At 46.4% G+C, this 21,087-nt stretch overlaps 1 protein-coding gene across 11 annotated transcripts in view; it reads right to left on the bottom strand.

The window, feature by feature from the left end:
- Nucleotides 1–21,087, bottom strand: part of Arsg (arylsulfatase G) — a 134,540-nt gene that overhangs the window by 14,300 nt on the left and 99,153 nt on the right. For all 11 annotated transcript variants that reach the window (XM_027425812.2, XM_027425811.2, XM_027425814.2 and 8 more), the window contains one exon: nt 9,325–9,433. In XM_027425812.2, coding sequence (XP_027281613.1) covers nt 9,325–9,433 — 109 coding nt within the window. The remainder of the gene's footprint in view (nt 1–9,324; nt 9,434–21,087) is intronic.

Raw genomic sequence — 21,087 nt, 5'->3', positions numbered from 1 at the left:
ACTGCCTGGCAATAGTGAATGTTTTATGAGAAAAAACTTAGAACACACAGAAATATAAAAAAGAAAATAACACATAACTAGTCCACCACTTGAGGGTAATTACTGTTAATATTTTATTATTTGAAGAATAAATTCTGGGGGCTGAAGAAATGGCTCAGTAGTTAAGAATACTGACTGTTCTTCCAGAGGACCCGGGTTCAATTCCCAGCATCCACATGGTTGCTCACAACTGTCTGCAACTCCAGTTCCAAAAGATCTGATGCCCTTATACAGGCACACATGCAGGTAAAACACCAATGTGTGTGAAATAAAAATAGATAAATAAATAAATAAATAAATAAATAAATATTGGAACTCCTGTGTGTACTGTGTGTACATGTGTGCATGCTTGCCCACATGTAATGTGTGGAGATTAGAGGCTAACATCAACTGTCTTCGCCTCCCACTCTACATCTTGTTTTCCGAGACAGGGTCTCTTGATATTTCAGCTTAACTGGCCAGTGAGGCCCCAGGATGCTTTTCCTTCCAGCACTGGGGTTCCAGATGTGCCTTGGTGTCCTGCTTGTACACAAGTGCTGGGAATCCAAACCCATGCCCTCATGCTTGAGTAGCAAGAACTTTACCCACTGAGCCATCTCCCCAACCCACCCACTATTAAGATGTTTGGTGGGTCTTGTTAATGTGATTTTATTCCTTTCTGTTTTGTTTGTTGTTTGTTAAGACAGTGTTTCATGTACCCGGACCGGCCTTGAATCCCTGATCCTCTTGCCTCCACTTTATGAGGGCTAAGATTACAGACTTGTGTCATGTGATTTTTTTTTTTTTTTTAAGTCATGTGGAACTTTACCACACTGCCTACTGTGCTCATATCACGAGATGGGGATAGGTCATCAGGAAGAGCAGAGGGGCTGTCCTTTCAACAGAGCAGTTTATAGAAGAGCCAAGGGAGCTGAGAACCAGTGGGACTTGCCAGAGCTGGGGCTGGGCCAACATGAATTCTGTCATGGGTTAGATTTTCCCAGAAAAGAGGTCCTGGTACCCAGAGACTGGGACAGCATCAGAATTCAGGATCACAGGTGGGAAAGCTCTTAGGGCTATGTCTTCCCAATTTATCTGCCCTGAGTTCTAGGGAGTGGCTCTCTGCCTCCCACAGAGGCTACACATGTGTGGCAACTCCAATCTTTCCACATCCTTCCCCTCTCCAGGGCTCTGCCTATGACCTGTGGCAGAATTTCTTGTTGACTGTGGGACAAAGTGTTTCTGTTTGCCGGGAGCATTCACAGTTCACAAAACTTTCGGCTTATCTCTTGAGATAGGCACTCCAGGAGCTGGCATCCCACACTGGTGCACAGTCAAGGTATGCAGAGTCAGCACTCGGCAGAGTACAGAACAGTCTGGAAACCTGTCCAGAGTCCAAGGTTCCTGCCACAAACCAGGAAGCAAAGAGATCTACAGTGTGGTCTAAAAAGACTGAAGTGCTCCCTCTCTCTCTCTCTCTCTCTCTCTCTCTCTCTCTCTCTCTCTCTCTCTCTCTCTCTCACACACACACACACACACACACACACACCCCTAACAGAGATCAGTATCAAACCCATAAGCAAGAAAAACAGGATCTACAATGTACAACAGATTGTTTTAATTTGTGTGCATATGAGCACACGTGTGGGGGTTTGCACACCTCTGTGGAGGTGTCTACACATCTGTATGCACACACAGAAGCTGGTAAAAATGTGTTAGTTCTTCTCTGTCACTCTCCATTTCTTTGAGGCAGCATCTCTTCCTGAACCTGGGACTTGTGTGTTCTCTGTGAGTCTGGAAGCCAGCAAGCCCTAGTGATTCTCCTCACTGTGTCTTACCCTGTCCACCTTGGAGCTGAGGTTACAGGCATCCAGCTTGTTATGTGGGTGATAGGATCGAAAGCCCAGTCTTCTTGGTTGTTCAGAAAACGCTCTTGAACAACACACACACACACACACACACACACACACACACACACACACACACTCACACACACACAAATGTTAGATTTTGAAATGGACTGGGGAGATAGCTCAGCTATGAAAGTGCTTGCCTTGCAAGCATGAAAACCTGTGTTTGGTTCCCAGATCCCATGTTACAAAAATCTGGGCAGCAGAATCCTCCCAGCTCTGGGGAGATGGAGAGGAGTAAATCCTTGGGCCTCACTGGCCAGTCAGCCTAGCCTAATGAGTTTTAGGCCAGTGCTTGAGCAACAGCTGAGGTTGTCCTCTGGCCTCCCTACACATGTGCGAGCACTCACACACACACACACACATACTTACACACACATACACTCACACAGACTCACACATATACAGTCACACACACATGCATTCACACATGCATACACTCACACTCACACTCATACATACATACTCATACACACATACACACTCATACACAGACATGCTTTCACACATACTCACATACATACACTTAAACATACACACACACATACAATCTCAAAATACTCTCACACATACATACACTCACAAACATACACACTCACACACAAATTTGAAGAAGACTGCAGGCTTTCTTTTTCCATCTTAAGAGACATCAGCATCACAGACAGGCCAAACTAGGAAAACAGACCCTGCATTACACTTTCAGAATGAATTACATCCTTTCTTTTTCCTGTCTTTTTTTCTCCTCTGAATCCTGAGGTTTGGCGTCCTGACTACACAGCACTAACTTAAATCTAATGCTCAGGGAATCCCGGTGTGACACAGTCTGGCATGCCTTTCAGAGGAGTCTAGTCTCCCAGAACTCAACAAGAACTTTCACCCACAAAGAAAACTTCTTCGACAGGTCTGGCGACTCACACTGCTCAAGGTAGGGCAGTCCAGTGTGGGCATGCCCAGGCAGTCAGCAAGTCACTCCTCAGAGAACGGCAGAAGCCCAGCCCCTGAGTTTAGCCCTGGGAGAGGCAAATGCTCCCTGGAACACACCAACCAAAGGCTGGGCCTTCCTGCATAGGAACCTGGAGGGCAGATCTGTCTTATGGAGACTACTGGTGACCCTCCAAACCTCAGTTTTAACCCAAGAAACAGGTCCTGGAAGTCTTTGAAACCTTGAAGAAATAGGGCAAACGAGTAAGCAAAGCTCCAAACCTGCAGAACCCAACACTGCACTTTGTGATGCTGGGCCATCTGTCAGAGCTGCATTCTGACCCAGGGGGGCACTTTTGCTTTCACAGGTTTCTTCCTCTATTATAAAAGAGGGGCCAGAAAGATGGCACAGCTCTAGCCAAGGACCTAAGTTTCCTAGCACCCACATCAGGCAGCCCACAACTTCCTGTAACGTCAGCCTCTGTGAGCACCTACACTCACATGTACATTTCCCTACACACATACGGAGAATTTGAAAACATCTTAAAAACAGAAGGAAATTACATTTTACAACTATTGACATAAAGACAAATATATCATAGACCAGTTTATTCCACTTTAAAGTATTTTTCTTTTCCTTTCTTCTTTGTTCTCTCTCTCTCTCTCTCTCTCTCTCTCTCTCTGTGTGTGTGTGTGTGTGTGTGTGTGTGTGTGTGTGTGTGAGTGGGGATGTGGTACGCATTCATTTATGTGCAGGCACACATTCAGCACATCACTAGAAGGCAGAAGAGGATTCCTTTTCTATCGCTCGCCACTGTGTTCGCTAGAGACAGGGCCTTTCACTGAATATGGAGGTAGGCTGGCAGCTGACAAGCCTCAATGATTCTGCTGTCTCCATCCATGCTTTGGGGATACAGGCATGCACTTGGCTTTTTTCAGGATTTGTATTGGGTTCTGGGGATTCAAACTTGGGTCCTGTGCTGTACAAGTATTCCTACCCACTGAGAAATCTCCCTAGCCCTAAGCGTTTTCTGTTTTTAAAGACAAGACTGTCATGTGTCCAAGGCTGACCTCTAGAGTGCTCATATTACAGGCATGTGCTAACAAACTCTGCCTATGCAGTGTTGGGATCAAACCCTGGGCTCTGTGTAAGCCAGGCAAACATTCCACCAACCGAGCGACACCCTAGACCCCTGACGTGAACACTTTATGGGCTCTGGCACTGTGCCTCATGGGCTTCTCCCCCCAAAGCACCACTTCCAGAGGTCATCTGATAGTGAGAGAGGAAGGCAGTGCCCACTCATGAAAGGAGAGGGCTGAGACAGGGGGCTTGCATGGTGAACAAAAGGCTAGCGTGGGAGCAGGCAGGGGACACCTTCCACGTTCTTCTATCTTTAAGAGATTATTTTCTTTCTCTTGTTTCTCTGAAGTTTGTTCTTAGGAGATGCATGTGTTTCTGTACATTGTCTTTAAATATAAGATCTCGCTATGTGGCTCAGGCTGCTTTGGATTCCTAAGTGCAAGCAATTGTTCTCCTGTCTGGCTCCTCCCAAGTTGCTGGGACCAAGGGCTTGCATAATCCCATCCAGCCTGTCGGTGCTCTCCTCCAAGTGAGGTGTCAAAGGGAGTAGAGATTGGGTGGTGATGAGGAGGATGCAGAAGGGCTCTGCCTGCTGCACCCCAAGCTATGCCAGCAGGAAGGGAGCTGAAGGGTCATGGGGCGGGGGCGGGAGGGGGGGCTTTCTTTTGGTAGAACATCCCTGGGCTCCAAGGCTGGGTGGGCCATAACGGAGATGTCACAACAGGCAGGGAGAGGCTAGGAAGGAGGGTTTCCTAGGAGCTAAGGGCAATTGAACTGGGGGAAATATGACCCAAAGATGGAAAGAGAGGAGTGGGATATCAGGGAAGGGCTTGGGGGACTTGGACCAGGATAAAGGAGTGACTTTCATCTCCTCTCTCCCTGGAAGTAGAGGAGGTAAGTTCGGAAAGGCGCCAAGAATAGAAGAGATGAGAACAGAACCACCTCCAGTGGAGGAATGAACTGTCCCTAAGATATAGAAACAGGGTTTTTTTTTAGCATTTAATTGTAATTTTCTTTCGGTATTGTTATTCCCTCTCATTATCCCTGAAAAAGGGAGGTCTCCACCCCTTCCTGGTCTTAGTCACACTGCAGAGGCTTCAGGAGCTAGCCTGTGTTCATATTTGACTGGCAGCCCATCCCAGGGCCTCCCCACCCTTGAGTCTCTCCTACAGACAAGCCTGGCCCCAAGAGTACCCACTTCAGAGAAAACAGGGGTCCTAGAGCATCAGGGGATGTTGAACAACAAATAACAAATATCTCTTATGGACAGCATCTCTGCAGGCAGGAAAGAGACCTTGACCCATCTCCCTAAACCCTCACCACTGTCAGACTAGGAGAGAGCATATGGCCTTGAAAGAGGATATATGGCTGGGTACCACCCAGGATGCATCATGTAGACCACAGGACATGATGAGGACAAACTTTACAGCTCCTGTATCTGGACCCAATTCTATGTCTGCAGATGAGACAGAATCTACTGACCTTCACCCTTCTACTGAGCCACCGTCTTATTAGTATCAGCAGGGAGGGGCCCCTGGGGTAGGCTGGGGTTTCTCTGCAGCTTTAGCTGATTTTCCAGTGAGGTTGTTGCAAGAGCTTATCAGTTCAGTCAACTCCTGCTTGTTCCTGCTCTTGACAGGTGTGGTCTTCCATCCAGAACAGGGATGGAGATGCCTATCTCAGGTACAGAACCAGGTGTGATCCTCCATCCAGAGCAGGGATGGAAATGCCCATCTCAGGCACAGAACAGAACTTTCACCTTCTTTCATATGACTAAGAGAAATTTCTACTAAAGTTGTGGTTCTCAATTAGTGTCTTTTTGTCCTTCCAGGGAGCATGTGGCACTGCCTGGAGATACCTTGGTTGTCACAGTTACAAGGGAAAGGCCTGGCATCGTGTTAAACATCCCACAATGCATAGGACAGACCACCCCCCCACCCAAGGCAAAGAATTACCTGGCTCAAAATATATACAATGTTAAGTTTAATCTTGCACAGGACTTACTCTCAAAGCCTGAAGACATGATTACCAAATGGAGACAACCCATTATTTAACAAATATTTTCCTACTGGCTCCAACTATGGGTGAAATATTGCCCTGGAAACTAGGGAGGTAGTCATGAGTAAATCAGCTTGGAAGTTCAATTTTGAGAAGTCAACTTACCTTCAGAAGAATGGCTTTGGGAGCAAAGTAGAAAATTTGTGATAATTTTACTCTACAATTCCAGTGCAGGGTTTCTCAAAAATATTATTATACCATTGAGGCACCCATCCAAATATTAACACTGGGTATCACCAAAAGATAGCCAGTGAGGTTCATGCTAAATGCACCTAGCACATTCTTTTTCTTTTTTCTTTTTTCTTTCCTTTCCTTTCCTTTTCATGTATGTGAGTGCTCTGTCTGCATGCATCCAGAAGAGGGCATCAATCTCACTATAGATGGTTGTGAGGTATCATGTAGCTGCTGGTGATTGAACTCGGGGCTTTTGGAAGAGCAGCCAGTGCACTTAACAGCTGAGTCATGAGTCATTTCTCCAGCCCCACCCCCCACTCCCCCACCCCTTCTGCAGCACATACTTTTACAATTTAATTTGTATTATGTCTGTTTGTTTATTGTGTGTATGTGTTGGGGTCCACCAGCATTGCAGTGCACATGTAGAGGTCAGAGGACAACTTGCAGGAGTCAGTTCTCTCCTACCATCATGCATGAACCAGGGATGGAACTCAGCTCACCAGGCTTAGCAGCGAGCACCTTTGTGGGCTAAACCATCTTGGTGCTTCCCACACATGTCTCCCCAAACACTCTTTTTCAAAGTTTCCTGTATTCATGACAGTATGTCTATTAACTTGACTACTTGAAGATGCCATAATCTCTTGGGCCATCTGAATAGAAGCTGCAAGAACTCCAGCTACAAGGAAGTTACCCCTGCTGTAGAAGTACTGAAACAGGTGACAAGCCTGGGTTTCCACGAAATGGAATGTGAGCCCTCCATTCTAGAACACGGATCAAAATCTTGTTCCCGTAGGTGATGGGGAATGTACTTCTCTATATGTTCATCTTATTGATTGTTGAATAAAGTACTGTTTGGCCAATGAGGCAGCAAGTTAGACGGGACTAGGAGTCAAAGAGGATTCTGGGAAATGTAGTAGAGAAGTGGTGATCCAGGCAGGAAGTGACATAGCAAGGGGACTCATATTTAAGCAAGGACAAGCAGGAAGTGGACCCCCTTTTTTTTCCCCTCCTCTCTTCCTCCAGATTCACGATGTGATCCTCCGGCAAGGGAGGACACCAATGGAAGGCGTCTGATAAGATAAGTCTTATAAAATATATAGATTTATGATAATTAAGACTGAGCTTGCAGATGAGAAATCCTAGTCATTGGCCAAGCAGCATTTGTACCTAATAGAAGTCTCTGTATTATTTTGCCCATCCATGTGGCAGGAAGGACTCAGGCGGCTGGTGGAGACTGCCCATGTGGTGGTAGGGTTAGGGTGGCTTTTGGCAGAAAGACTTATCGTAACACCTAGGTGCTGACAGGAGGGGGGCACAGGAACAAGGCAGTAAGAAGCCTTGCCCAGTCACCTGCATGGATTGGTATGAGAGAAAGAACAGAGAAAATGCAGCTACCATTCAGACTAACTTCCCACCAAAATATTCTAAGAAGGGCTGACACTCTCCTCTAGTTTTCTTCTGATAAAATGCCACAGGCCCTCAGGAAAATGCTATCTCTATGGAGAACTCTCTTTAGTCACCAATTACAGCCTCAGCCATTGTCCTCTCAGTATCAGTAAGACAATAGTTTATTGTGGTACAGTAGTTGATGGCAGGTACAAACACAATTCTCAGATACAAAGCCACTGCTTATGCTTCAGCAGCCAAAAGCCAAGCCTTGAAGTCTATGGAGTTATTTGCGCATGTGCAGCCCAGCACTTGCCCTAGCTCTTGATAAGCAACTTGAAAACACAAAGTCACATCCATAAAAGTAGCCCTCCTGGTCTTCTTTGAGTCAGCCTGACACCACAGATTCCAAGCTGTGTGGCTGTTGTCCCTCCTGCTGGCTCCCTCTGATGCCCCCTCCTGAGAGCACAATGATGACCCACAAACCCCCACGGGATTTGAGGACTGGCAGGGGTGATGCCTACTGGCCTATTTCTGTGGCTGTCAGGACTGCCCGCCCCTCCTGCCCTTGGCATCTGTTTCAGCCCTTCCTCCCCACTAGATCCAGAGATGCTGGAAGGTGTTGGTGGTGCTTGCTTTCCTCTGGCTGCCATTGTTCTCCTGCCAGAACCTATCAGGTTGGTGCCAAAGAACCTCTCAAGCAGGCAGCCAGTATTGTTCTGAGCACAGGAGTAAGTACTTCTTTGGTGGCTCTGCTGTGCTGGTGAGTACAAGGCAGAACCAGACAGGAATGACCCATCTGGATTAGTAAGAAGATGGGCTTGGGAGAGAGTACAGTTGGTAAAATGCTTGCCACACAAGTTTAAGACCCTTGTTGGATCCCCAGCAGCCATGTAAAAAGTTGGGTATGGCAACAGGCACTTGTAGTCTCAGTGGTGGGTAGGCAAAGGCAGAAGAATCCCTGGGGCTTGCTGGCCAGGTAGCCTAACCAAATCATTGATCCCCCAGATCACAGTGAGACCCTGTCTGATAGAGAAAGGTGAGGAACTGGGAGAATGGCTCAGAGGACCTATGTTTGGTTCCCAGCCCCCACATGATGGCTCACAACTGTCTGTAACTCCAGTGCCCTGAGATCTGATGTCATCACCTTCTGGCCTCCACAACAGTGTACATACATGGTAAACATAAAATGCATGTAGGCAGAGCCCTCTCACATGTGCAAATCTTAAAAATTAAGTAGAGTTATAAAACAAAACACAAGGTGGGTGGTTTCAGAAAAATGACTCCAATGATTAACTTCTGGCCTTTCTATACACATGCATGTACACACACACACACACACACACACACACACACACATCCCACATGCACACATACACCAAATATATAAATAAACAAATACTTTTTAAATGACTTAGTGAGGGGTTCCAACTATAAGTCAGGGATCCTTAATTTCCATGGCAATGTTTCCAGAGATCCATCGCAGTCAGATTTTCCACCAAGAAACCGACCTTATCTATTTGCTTTAATACAGTGGAGAGGCGTCATACATACAGTGGAGAGATGCCATACATACACCTCTGCAGCCGACTTTACTATAAGGAATTACTTTATAGGCAAATCCACACTGCTGCCTTCAGAGCTTGTGCTTAAGTAGAATTCCTGGCTAACAAAGGAACCAATGAGCAGTGAGTTTGCCAAGATCTCCAGCCGCCCATGTGTCCACATCAGCTCCAGTTCTAACCCCGACAGCTAAAGGTCATTCAGATCTCCTACCTTAATAAGGCGGTGCTAGTGGCATTGGCTGGAACTCTGCCAGGCCAGTAAGCCAGTGCTGGGACCCGATGCCCACCTTCCCAGGTGGTCTGCTTGGCTGAACTTCCGCCTATGAGAAGAAGCAATTGTTTCATGAGTATCAGTCAAATGGGAGGCCCCTTTTTCAGATAAGAGCTGGCCTGTGGGAGAACAGTCCCTCTCTAAGAGTGTCCAATAATTCCAACAGAGAAATGGCTTTCTTTTAAAAAAAAAAAATTTACTGCCCAGATATTTGTCCCCCAACTAGTTAATGACTTCCAGCACAAGCTTTGATTTTACTGGACTTAACATAAACAAACAGAGCCCTCTGCTAATTGTGTCAGTTCGTCTCATGACACCCCCACTTTAAACTGTTCTATTTTATTCCTTGCTTCTCATGTGTCCCTGCACTATGAGATTCAAGACATCCTGGGTGCTTAAAGAGTCTTTGTTGAATAAATGAATTCGTCCTCCAGTTGACCGTGTGATGAAAGAAAGAGAGAACAGGCCCCTCCAAGTTGTTCACACCTACCGAGTGTGAATGAAGCCCTTGGTTCGATCCCTAGTACTGAAAAACAGTTAAATAAAAGCTACAATTCTTTGGAAGAGACCCAATGCCTGTTTGATCTCATGCAGATTTATTGTTTTGCTTTGTTTTCTCTTGAAAAAAAAAAAAAAAAAGAACCGTTCTGATGAGACAGTATCAGCCATCTTTCTGAGTGCTTGTCTCTTGCTGGAGGTAAGAATATCCCGCGTGCAATCTGTGAACTTTCACATTAGTAATGGTAGGCATTATTTTTGTAGCCAAGTCAAAAGTGACCACCAATATAATGACAGCCTGTGGGCTGGAAGCGATGAGGTCATGTTTTCAGAAAACATCCTGAATACACATGTTGCGTTGAATTAACCATGACGGGCTCCACCACTCCTACACACACATACCCCACCCTCATCCCCAGTTGAGCCAGAGGCCAGGGATTCCGCAAGGTTCGCGTGTAAGAAGTTCTTCCAAGGCAAGCGCTCTATGTGGCTCACACACACTGTGGTCATGCAACTTCCCCAAGTTTGGCTAGTGTAAATTATAAAAGCAATCAAGGGTGGGGAGGCGAGGCTACCAAGACGAAGGCTTCCTCCCTCTGTGCTCTCATCGCCACAAACAGAACCTTTGATGTCCCTGGCTCAGTACACCAGACCGGAAGTGCTCCACATTCCTGGGACAGTCACACAAGGAGCTCTGGAGTCCCCCAAGTGTTGACAGAAGAAGCAGAACACAAAACAGCCCCTACCCTATGGGCTGTTTACATTCAAGAGTGTTGGGCTGAAGAAATAAACTAAATTCAGTCACTACAGACTGAAAAGTTCTTCAATCTGGTCTGCCACCGATCTTCTCTCCCCAAAACACACACAGAACAAGACCACTCCAATTATTCACGCACACAGAATAGGAAATCCAGAACTGTGACAGAGCACAAACAGAGTTTCCACGAGGGTTCAGGATTCATGGCAGTACTTCAGCTTAGGGCCAAACAGTAATGAGTCTGAGCACAGACATGTGCTGGGGAACCTGGGGGTCTTTCCAACCCTGGGAGGAGCATTTGCCTGGACACTCTTGGGATGAGTGGGTGGAAAGATGGAGCCCTTTTATTTACAAGCTGTGATGCATGACATTCAAAGGGCCCTGCTTAACCTTTGAGGCCAGATGCTAAAGCAAGGCCAAGGCTTTGGATCCAAGTAAATCATTATCTCCGACCAGAAGGCAGGAGCTGTTGCTCAGCTCTGTGAAAGCAAAGGGACACCTGTTTTCTGTGATACTGTGGGCAGCTGTTTTGCAGGTGGCTGACCTTCCCAAGGGGTTTCTCAATGGAAATAGTTTCATTGTGTTTGTCATCTTTCAGCAAAGGGTCAGAAGCATGTCTGTCAACACAGTGGACAACCCACATGGAAAGTTCAGCAACCAAGAAAGCAGATTGGCCCATGGAGGCCCTTCAACATGACCATGTGGGAGGGGCTCCTCAGCTAATCTCCTGCACCTAGGTTCTAATCTTCACTGAAAGACATGATTGCTTATTCCAGCCATGTATATGATCCACCATCCTTGTATGCAAGGGAGATTTAGCTTGAATCCTGAGTTTGGGCAAGCACTTACAAAACTAAATATTTATCACCCACAATATGGACATTCCTCTGCTTCAAACCCCAGTTTCTCACCAGCCCTGCTAGGAGTGGAGTACGGTCTCCTCAGCATCTTCCATTGGCCTTCCGAGGGTGCGACTGTCAGCCCTGTGTGCTTATACAACTGGTTTTTTTGTTTTGTTTTGTGCTTTATCTTACTAGCAAGGACAGAGTCCAGAATAACTGCCTCTAGGCAGCTCTTTTATCCCTTATTCCAAGTTAAAGATAATAATACAAACAGCCGGGTGGTGGTGGCAGCACACGCCTTTAATTCTAGGACATGGCAGACAGAGGCAGGCAGATCTCTGTGAGTACAAGGCCAGCCTGGTCTACAGAGCAAGTTCTAGGACAGGCTCCAAAAGCTACACAGAGAAACCCTATTTCAAAACAACAAAAACAAAATTAGTAACATTAACAATAACATTGTCTATTAATGGAGCCTTTACCAAGCACCCAAGCACTAAATTTAAGAATGTAGCTAAGTGTTTTCCTATATTATTTCATTAGATTTAGATGACAACATTTTGTACATTTATTTGTGTGTGTGTGTGTGTGTGTGTGTGTGTGTGTGTGTGTGTGTGTGTGTGTACCTGTGCATGCTCACACCAAGGTATGCATGTGCAGGTCAGAGGACCACTCTTGGGAGCTGGTGCTATTCTTGCAGCACGTGTGTCCCCCTGAGGATCAAACTCACGTGTTTAGGTGTGGCTGCAAACATCCTTATCCATTTATCCATTGAGCCATCTCACCAGCCCTTTTGTACTATACACTATGATCTCCTTTTTTTTCTAATGGAAAAAAAAATCAAAAAGAGGTTAAGTAATCTTTTCAGTACTGAGGTCTGAATTTGGGGCCTTTCCTATGCTAGGAAGTGCTCTACCACTGAGTTTGAGTTATATCAGTAGCCCCACTGTAACGAAAAACCTTTACTCCAAAGCCACCCTAGCCCTGTTGCCACATGGGCCTTTCTGCCAGGCCGCCCGAGTTCCGCCTGCCGCCACGTTAAGGTCCCAAGTAAAAGACAGAGACTTATATTAGGTACAATGCTGCTGGCCAATCCCTAGGATTTCTTACTTACTAGCTCAGTCTTAATTATCATCCATAATCGTAAGACTTATCTTATAGAGGATGCTTTCTGCTGACGTCCTCTTCCTGGGTCACAGGGCTGGGGTGTCTGTGGCAGAAAGACTTATTGTTACACCCTACCCCTTTTTTTTTAACTTTTAGTTTTGAAACCAGGTCTTACAAAGTTGCCTGGACTAGCCTTGAATTCACTACGAAGCCCAGGCTACTCTCAACTTGTCCGATCTGGTGCCTGGGATAACAGGAGTTATTGGTGGCTGAGTTTCAGTGGTTAGTAAATGCAGACCCAGTTTCACAGCCAGGACCTGCACCCATCAAACCTTCCAGATAGCGTCCACATCCTAAATTCATGTCAGAATCACAGGTGGGCTCCTTTAAAAGTACTGTGGTGAGGCCCTTCCCCTAGAGGCTATGATTAGCAGGCCTGCTGGCAGGAGGGGTGGCACATCAATGTCTTATAAAGCTATCCGGATGGGCTGGAGAGATGGCTCAGAGGTTAAGAGCACTGGCTGCTCTTCCTGAGTTCAATTCCCAGAAACCACATGGTGGCTCACAACCATCTGTAATATGACCTGGTGCCCTCTTCTGGCCTGGGCAGAACACTGTATACATAGTAAATAAATAAAAAATATATATATTAAAACAAGACAAAACAAAAAGCTGTCCCAGTAACGCAACTTGGACAGGACTCATTCCCAGGCTTGATGGCGAATCAGACACAATGCACTTCAAAGCCAGATGCAGCTTAGATGGCTTTTTTTCTTTTTCTTTTTTTTTTTTTTTTTTTGTATGTGAGTGTTCTGGCATCTGGGTGGCTATACAGGAGTATGGGCTTGAGGCCAGAGATCAACTTTTGGTTTTGGTTTGAGTTTTTGAGGCCCAAGGAAGCTAAGCAGCCTTCTCTTATTTAGGGGATATAATTTACAAATATGGGAGAGAATCTACCAGGTACAAAGGCCTGTGCCTGTAAGCCCAGCATTTGGGAATCTTAGACATAGGGATCGATTCTAGTTCAAGGCCAGCCTGGGATATATAATAACTTCTAGGCCAGACTGGGCCTCAGATTGGAACACTTTCTCATTTAAAAAAAGAAAGAAAGAAAATTAATTAATTAATTAATTAATCCTCAATAGACTTGAACTGTGACCCGTCTCTCCCCTTTTCACATCTGACTAACCAGGAAAACTTGGACTGTTTTCAGATCACGCTGGGGAACTGGGAATTGTCAGGAAGCTAAGACTTCTGGGCCCTGTGGCAGAAGCACGGCAGGCCAAACTACGGGGTTTCTGTTGGCCTAAGATTATGAGGAGGTCAGGAAGAGAGGAAGCCCTGGCTGGAACTTTACTCTCCTTGCCTAATTTAATCGTTGGGGAGTCAGATAGGACGGTCACTGTCCAGGCTTTTCCTCTGTCTCCTGAACCTTTCTTTCACTCTTTGAGACTCTTTTGCTTCCCTATGGTGGTTTTCAGGACAGAGCCACACTGGCACTGCCAGTGGGGCAAAGGGCAAGATCTGACTCTTGCTCCATATTTCGCATGGGCCCCCAGCACCTGCTCATCATACCCAGTGGCCTTGGTGTTTGCAGTGACTCATACCCAACACTTTGCTTCTTGAAGAGCTGCCTGCCTTTCTTCCTTCCTTCCTTCCTTCCTTCCTTCCTTCCTTCCTTCCTTCCTTCCTTCCTCCCTCCCTTCCTTTCCTTTCCTTTTTTTTTTTTTTTTTTGAGACAGGGTTTCTCTGTAGCTTTGGAGACTGTCGTGGAACTCGCTCTGTAAACCAGGCTGGCCTTGAACTCACAGAGCTCCACCTGCCTCAGTCTCCCGAGTGCTGGCATTAAAGCATTGCTACCCTCCTGCCCGGCTCATTGTGTGTTTCTTAATCTGACCAAACCTTTATTCCTTCTGCCATAAACATCACAAATATGACCTGATAAGTTACAGCAAGAAAAACAGCTAAGTCCATAGCTTAACCTTCTAGGTGCTTTTCGATTTAGAAAGCTATTTGTTAATTTAGATAAGCTTTAATACTTTGACCTGTGGCCCCGGTACATTAAAAGTGTGAGCTGTGTTTGGCTCTCTGTCCAGAGATGCTTGTCTATGGCCCCGACAATGTATTATTTCAATGCATTTGTGGTTAGTTACGATTCTAATTAAAGCAGAGCCTCTTACTTGAAGCAATAAATATTTAGCCTCAGCAACCAAAACATAAACAGAACCATGAATCATAAATTTGCTTTCTTGCTCTTCCCTCCCTGGCCTCAGAAGTGAAGTGACATTCCGAGACGACATAGCACAGCAGGGGCAAGCCGACCAACACTCCCTGCTGCCTACGCCTAGGAATGGCAAGCAGGCTTTCTCGGAAAAGGGCCCAACTGCCATGTCCTACTGAGTCAGAAGGATGAGCAGCTCAGTGAGAGTGCCAACCCCTGCATACAAGAGAATCCACCAGACAAGAGCTCATGTATAATTGGATTCCTGAACCCGGTAGGATGGCTCAGTGGTTAAGGGTGCTTGTCCACAAGCCTGATGACTTGAGTTCTATCCCTGGGACCCACATGGTGGAAAGAAAGAAACAACTCCTGAAGGTTGTCTTCTGATTTCCACACGTGTGCTGTGTCAGTTCAAAAGATTTTCACACAGAGGCTGGAGAGCTAAAGGCGCTTGTAGCCACGTCTAATGACCTGCGTTCAACTCCCAGTATCCATAAAGTAGAATGAGAGAACTGCCTCCTGCAAGCTATCATATGAATTCCACCTGTGCACCACAGTGCTACAGGGACACAGACACACACACACACACACACACACACACACTCTCGAAATATATATTTTTTTCAAAAATTTTGATTCCTGGGTTTTTCCCCCCAGAAAATTGGAATAATGATTTTAATGCCAGCAATGGTCTAAGAACCAGAATTTGAGAAGGATGAGCAGGGGGGTTCGAAGGACACCTTTAGAACCAGACAGCTCCAAGTCCTAAATCCAGAGCTTTGAATCAGATAGTCCTGGGCAGAATTCGTAACCCCCCCACCTCCATTTCTCAGCCATGAAGTGGAAAATGACTGAACTCACCTCCCAGGGCTGTGGGGACAGTTACATAAGATCGTGAATGTAAAGTCTGAAGCAAGGGACTTTTGTATAGCACCTGGCACACATGTGGACAACAGGAAGATCAAGATACCTACAGAAGGAAAACATCTCCAGCGGCCCCTCCTGGTGGCTGGCACACTAATGTATCAGTCCTCTGGGATATTCGATATTCTCCTTCTTAAACAAATTTGACCGTTATGGACGAGGCCAGTTTGCCAGCTCTGCCTGCAGCCGACAGATGTTAATGTGTATTCCTGGCTTGCTTGTCCTACACTGGCATTTCCATGTACAATTCCTGGAAAAGCCCACTGAAGGCCATCCTATATAACCTTCCAGAAAAGTAAGCTTCCTTCCTAAATGTAAACATACTTCCTCGCCAGGGATACCTATAGAATACTAGTTTCCTAAAAAGCACAGAGAAGCTAGGCTTCAATGGGTCCCAGAACTGTGGCTGGGCTGAGGTGGCTTGAACTGTGATGACAGGAATGGTCCACGAAGCCAGAGTCCAAAGGCTGAGAAAAAGACAGACTTCAACTTCCACAGAGTTCTTACCATAAGCCCTATCCTAGCCAGACCCTGCAGCTAACATTCCTTGTCCTGACTCTATCAGTGTGCACACAGCGTCTCTCACCTTTCCCCACCTTCTCCTTAGTCCCACAACAGGACAGGAGGCCCAGGATGCCAAGAGATCTTGCGTCCCAGTGGGAAGGTCTGATAAGGTCAGATTACAGACAAGCAAGGTCTCTTAGAAGTGCAGATGATGCCAAGTTAGCAGAATGTTTTCTCATCACCAAGCGAGAGAGGGGAAGGAACACTTCTGCTCTTCTAATAAAACAAGGGGAGATTTTCCAGACAGAGGAGCAGTTGGATGGGGTGGGGAGACAAGGTGTGGAGTCTGACCCTGGTGTGAGCCAGGTCCAGAGTGGGGAAAGAGATGTGATAGGCCAGGGGACTAGAGTGTGGGGACAGCAGGGACTTGCAGTCAGGTTGACTTTCATTGGCAGGTTAGCCTGATTTGCATTGCACCTACACACACACACACACACACACACACACACACACACACACACACTCCCTGTTCAGTTTCTACTCATCCCAAGATGGCCGGAAACATGCCAAGTAGAGCATCCTCACGCTAGCACAGGGTGAAAAGATGACTCCAGGAGACACTGCCTCATCCCATCAGCTGAGCTGGATGGACTAGCCAAGAAAGGAAAGGGGAGATGAGGAGGGGGGCCCTGGGAACAGGGGAAGATAGCACGAGGCTTGACGTAGCAAGCTGGCCTGGGGAAAAAGAAGCAGGGCTCCCAGTACTGTTTGTCCTGCTCCGTTACGAAAACACTGTCTTCTCTCTTTTGTGGACTCTTGAGACTGGCCTTACAGGGGCGTGTGTGGGCTTCCTAAGACAGCAACCTAGTTTAGGAGGAACAGGTGGTCCAGAGGGACCCAGCCCTCTTCACTCACAAACCTAGCTCCCTTCCAGTTGCAGGAAGGCGTCTCCCTGGCTTCCTACAGCCAGTCCCCTGCAGAGTTCCAGGCAATGAGGAAGGGGAGGCTGTGGAATGGTGGACAGAAAGCTCACTGGAGTATGGGGGGGGGTGTAAAATACTTTTACATAGTTTTCAGGCAAAGTTTACTTTGAGACCTTTGAAAACAAGTCAGTCCCCACCCCACCACCAGTTCAAGTTCTGTGCCCGCAGAAAGTCACAGAATTTATCAAAAAGCCTTGCCAAGAAGGTAGCTGGCCCCAGCTCTGAGCCATTTCCCAAGACAAGGACTCAGGCCGCTCTGAGGTCAGCCATGGGTTGTCTGCCTGATACTTTTGTTAGAAAGTCCTTCCCAGGGCTTGTTCCAGCCTAAATCTAGTTCTCCTTTTGGAGAAGGATGTACAGATTGTTTCTGCTATGAATATAGAAACTGAGTCTCATGGGGGTTAGTGATAGAAGTCACAGGCATCAGGCTAGGTGCCTGTCGAGTCCTCCATGTGACCCTACTCATTGTGTAATGAAGGAGGCCTGTCACCTTCCAACACAGAAGGACTGAGTTTCAAGTTCCTATTACATAGTTGAATTAAGATTCAAGCCCAAGTAAAGCTTCCAAGCCCATCGGCCTCTTTATCTTCCCATCCCTCCTCCCACTGATTTAGAAGACTTCTGATGGTCACGGGGACTAATGATGTTTACCTTGACAACCATGGAGTTCAAAGAAACAACACAGGACTTTCCAGACAGCTAAGCAATGACCAGGTTTTGAAAGGTGGGGGCACCCACAGTCACATGAGCTGTGGTATGAACCCAGATCTTTTGACCCTCTTCCATGACCAGCTGGCCTGGGGCAAAGCCTCCATCCTCCTCAGCCTCTATGTCCTACCAGGAATGAGTAGGAATACAGACTTCAAGTTCTCTCCCAACTCTGAAAGCAGAAGATCCTAATTCTGCTTCCCTTGTGGACAATACTTGGCTTGCTGGATAGAGTAGCATCTGCCTGTGATCTGAGCATTCATGGGGCTAATGCAGGAGGAGTCTGAGACTTCCTAGCAAACACACACACACACACACACACACACACACACACACACACACACACACACACACAAGCATTGCTGCTAGGATCCATTTTCCTGTGAGGAAGCCACAAAGCTAACAATCCAAGGAACTAAGTATTTTTTTGATATTGTGATTATTGTTATTGTTGTTATTTGTTTTGGCTTTTTGAGACAGTCCCCTTACACATCCCAGACTGACTCTGAACTCACTATGGAGACCAGGTCGGTCTCCAACTGGTGGTAGTCCTTCTGCCTCAGTCTCCTGAGTATTGAAATTACAAGCATTTCACCACCATGCCTAACTCAGGGAACCACAGGTCCAGAGATAAAAGCAACAGATTGGGATAGACAACATAGACAACAATGTTCTAGGCAGGTGGTTCTCAAAGTGACCAGTGATATCAGCATTGTCCTGGAGCACCTGGAGAAATGCAAAAACCACCATCATTAACTGATGACCTCTTGGGTGGAAACTCTGTTTTAGCATGATCCGAATAGGATCTTGTTTCTACACAACACAGCCTAAGAAGTGATATTATAGACCATGATTCCTTCAGGTCAGAGGTCTTGTTTGTCCTTGTATCCCTGGAAAAATGCACTGCTCCTGGCATACAACAGATTCTCGACAAATAGGAAGAACAGGAAACAGCAGGCACTCAACAAATGCTCAGACGAGGAAGGAAGGGCAGGACTGGGCTTGTTTTTATGTTGTTATGAGACAGTGTCTCACATATCTCAGCCAGCCTAGAACTTACTAGATAGCCAGGGGTAACCATGAACTTCTGATCCTCCTGCCTCCACTTCTGATCGCTGAGATTATAGGCATGAACCACCACACTTGGCTCATGTGATGCTGAGGATGGGCCAAAAGGCTGAGTTTCATGCCAGGCTAGCACCCCACTGACTGAGCTACAGGCCAGGCTAGCACCCCACTGACTGAGCTACAGGCCAGGCTAGCACCCCACTGACTGAGCTACAGGCCAGGCTAGCACCCCACTGACTGAGCTACAGGCCAGGCTAGCACCCCACTGACTGAGCTACAGGCCAGGCTAGCACCCCACTGACTGAGCTACAGGCCAGGCTAGCACCCCACTGACTGAGCTACAGGTCAGGCTAGCACCCCACTGACTGAGCTACAGGCTAGGCTAGCACCCCACTGACTGAGCTACATCCCACGCAAGCACTCTACAAACTAAGCTAAATCCCCATTCCACTTTCTACAGATTTAATGTGTGTGTGTGTGTGTGTGTGTGTGTGTGTGTTGTCAAACTCACATATGCTGAGCAATCACTCTACCAGTGAGCTATACCTCCAATCCCTCTTTCACATTTTTTTTGAAACAACAACAGTTTGCCATGGGATTGGGAATCACATGTAGACTCCCTCTTTTCTTTTCTTTCTTTCTTTCTTTCTTTCTTTCTTTCTTTCTTTCTTTCTTTCTTTCTCTCTCTCTCTCTCTCTCTCTCTCTCTCTCTCTCTCTCTCTTCTTTCTTTCTTTCTTTCTTTCTTTCTCTTTTTTTTTTGAGACAGGATTTCTCTGTGTAACAGCCCTAGCTGTCCTGGAACTAGCTCTGTAGACCAGGCTGGCCTTGAGCTCCCTTATAAAACCAGAGTAATCAATGTTAATCTTCTGTAGTTTTGCTACCTCATTCAAGATTTTTCTAAGGCATAAGCTTACTTTTATATAAGAAAGCTATACTTTGAAAACACATAGTTACATAAAGTACATGTGTAGACTTTGCATATTATTGTATAGCTTGTTTCATTCACTAAAAAATATCTCATGTAAATATTTCAAGTCAACAAACACCCATGGGTTTACTGACTCTTTGGTGTCCTTCTAAATGGTTAACTCCTTCAAACCTTCCCCTTGAGTATCTGAACTGTATCCAGCTAGGTCTTTAACCTACTGCAATGAGTGTCATGTATACGCACTGTGCCCTTGGCTAATTAGCTCTCTGCAACAAATGCTTTCAGGAGGAGCCTGCATCAAAAGGCACATGGAACTTTTCAAGCCTTTGCCCCACACAACTGTCCCCAGGTTGGCTGCTCCTCAGAAGGTCAGGTCCTTCTGCATTGAGAACTTTTCCAGAACAGATGGGAACTGAGCTCTAGGCTCAAGTACATTTACACAGAGCCAGAAATTGCTGTAGGAGGCCATTGGGTATGTGAGGACAGCACCACCTTTGACTACAGTGGCAAGCCTGGCATCTTCTCACCAACTGTGTGACCTTGGGCTCTATCTTTACTATAAATGAAGCCATTGCTAGTTACCTTTCACAGTTACAAGGCTTAGAAATGACATATATAATAGCCTTGCAGAGGGCCAGACATGGTGGCACACACACCTTTAACTCCAGCACTCCAGAAGCAGAGGCAGGAGGATCTCTGAATTCGAGGCCAGCCTAGTCTACCTAGTGAGTTCTAGGCCAGCCAAGGCTACATGATGGGACCCTGTCAAACAAAACAACAGCAACAAGAAATCCCAACATTATGGAGTTGTGCACTAAATATTTCTTGAATGGATGATGTGAACTAATTAATGGTTGAATGGAAGGGGTGGGAAAGAGAAGAAAATGGACAGAGGAAGAAAACACAGACAGCTGCATGAATGAAGGAAAGCCGCATGAATGAAGGAAAGCATATTGGCGAGACAGTTTATGAACAGGTCTGTCAGGATGAAGGTGGTCCTTACAGGGAAGAAGAGAAAGGAGAGAAAGAGATGGTCCATAATGAACACACAATTTCTCTCCATCCCAATTTGTTTCTTCTCTGAGAGTGGCTCTCGTGAGCCTCTATGTCCCTGCTTCATAACAGTGTCCTGAAGGCCAGGACACAAGACAGCTGGCCACAAGAA

Source organism: Cricetulus griseus, chromosome 7 (genome assembly GCF_003668045.3).
Source record: "Cricetulus griseus strain 17A/GY chromosome 7, alternate assembly CriGri-PICRH-1.0, whole genome shotgun sequence".
NCBI lineage: Eukaryota > Metazoa > Chordata > Mammalia > Rodentia > Cricetidae > Cricetulus > Cricetulus griseus.
This window is presented reverse-complemented; position numbering and strand designations above follow the sequence as displayed.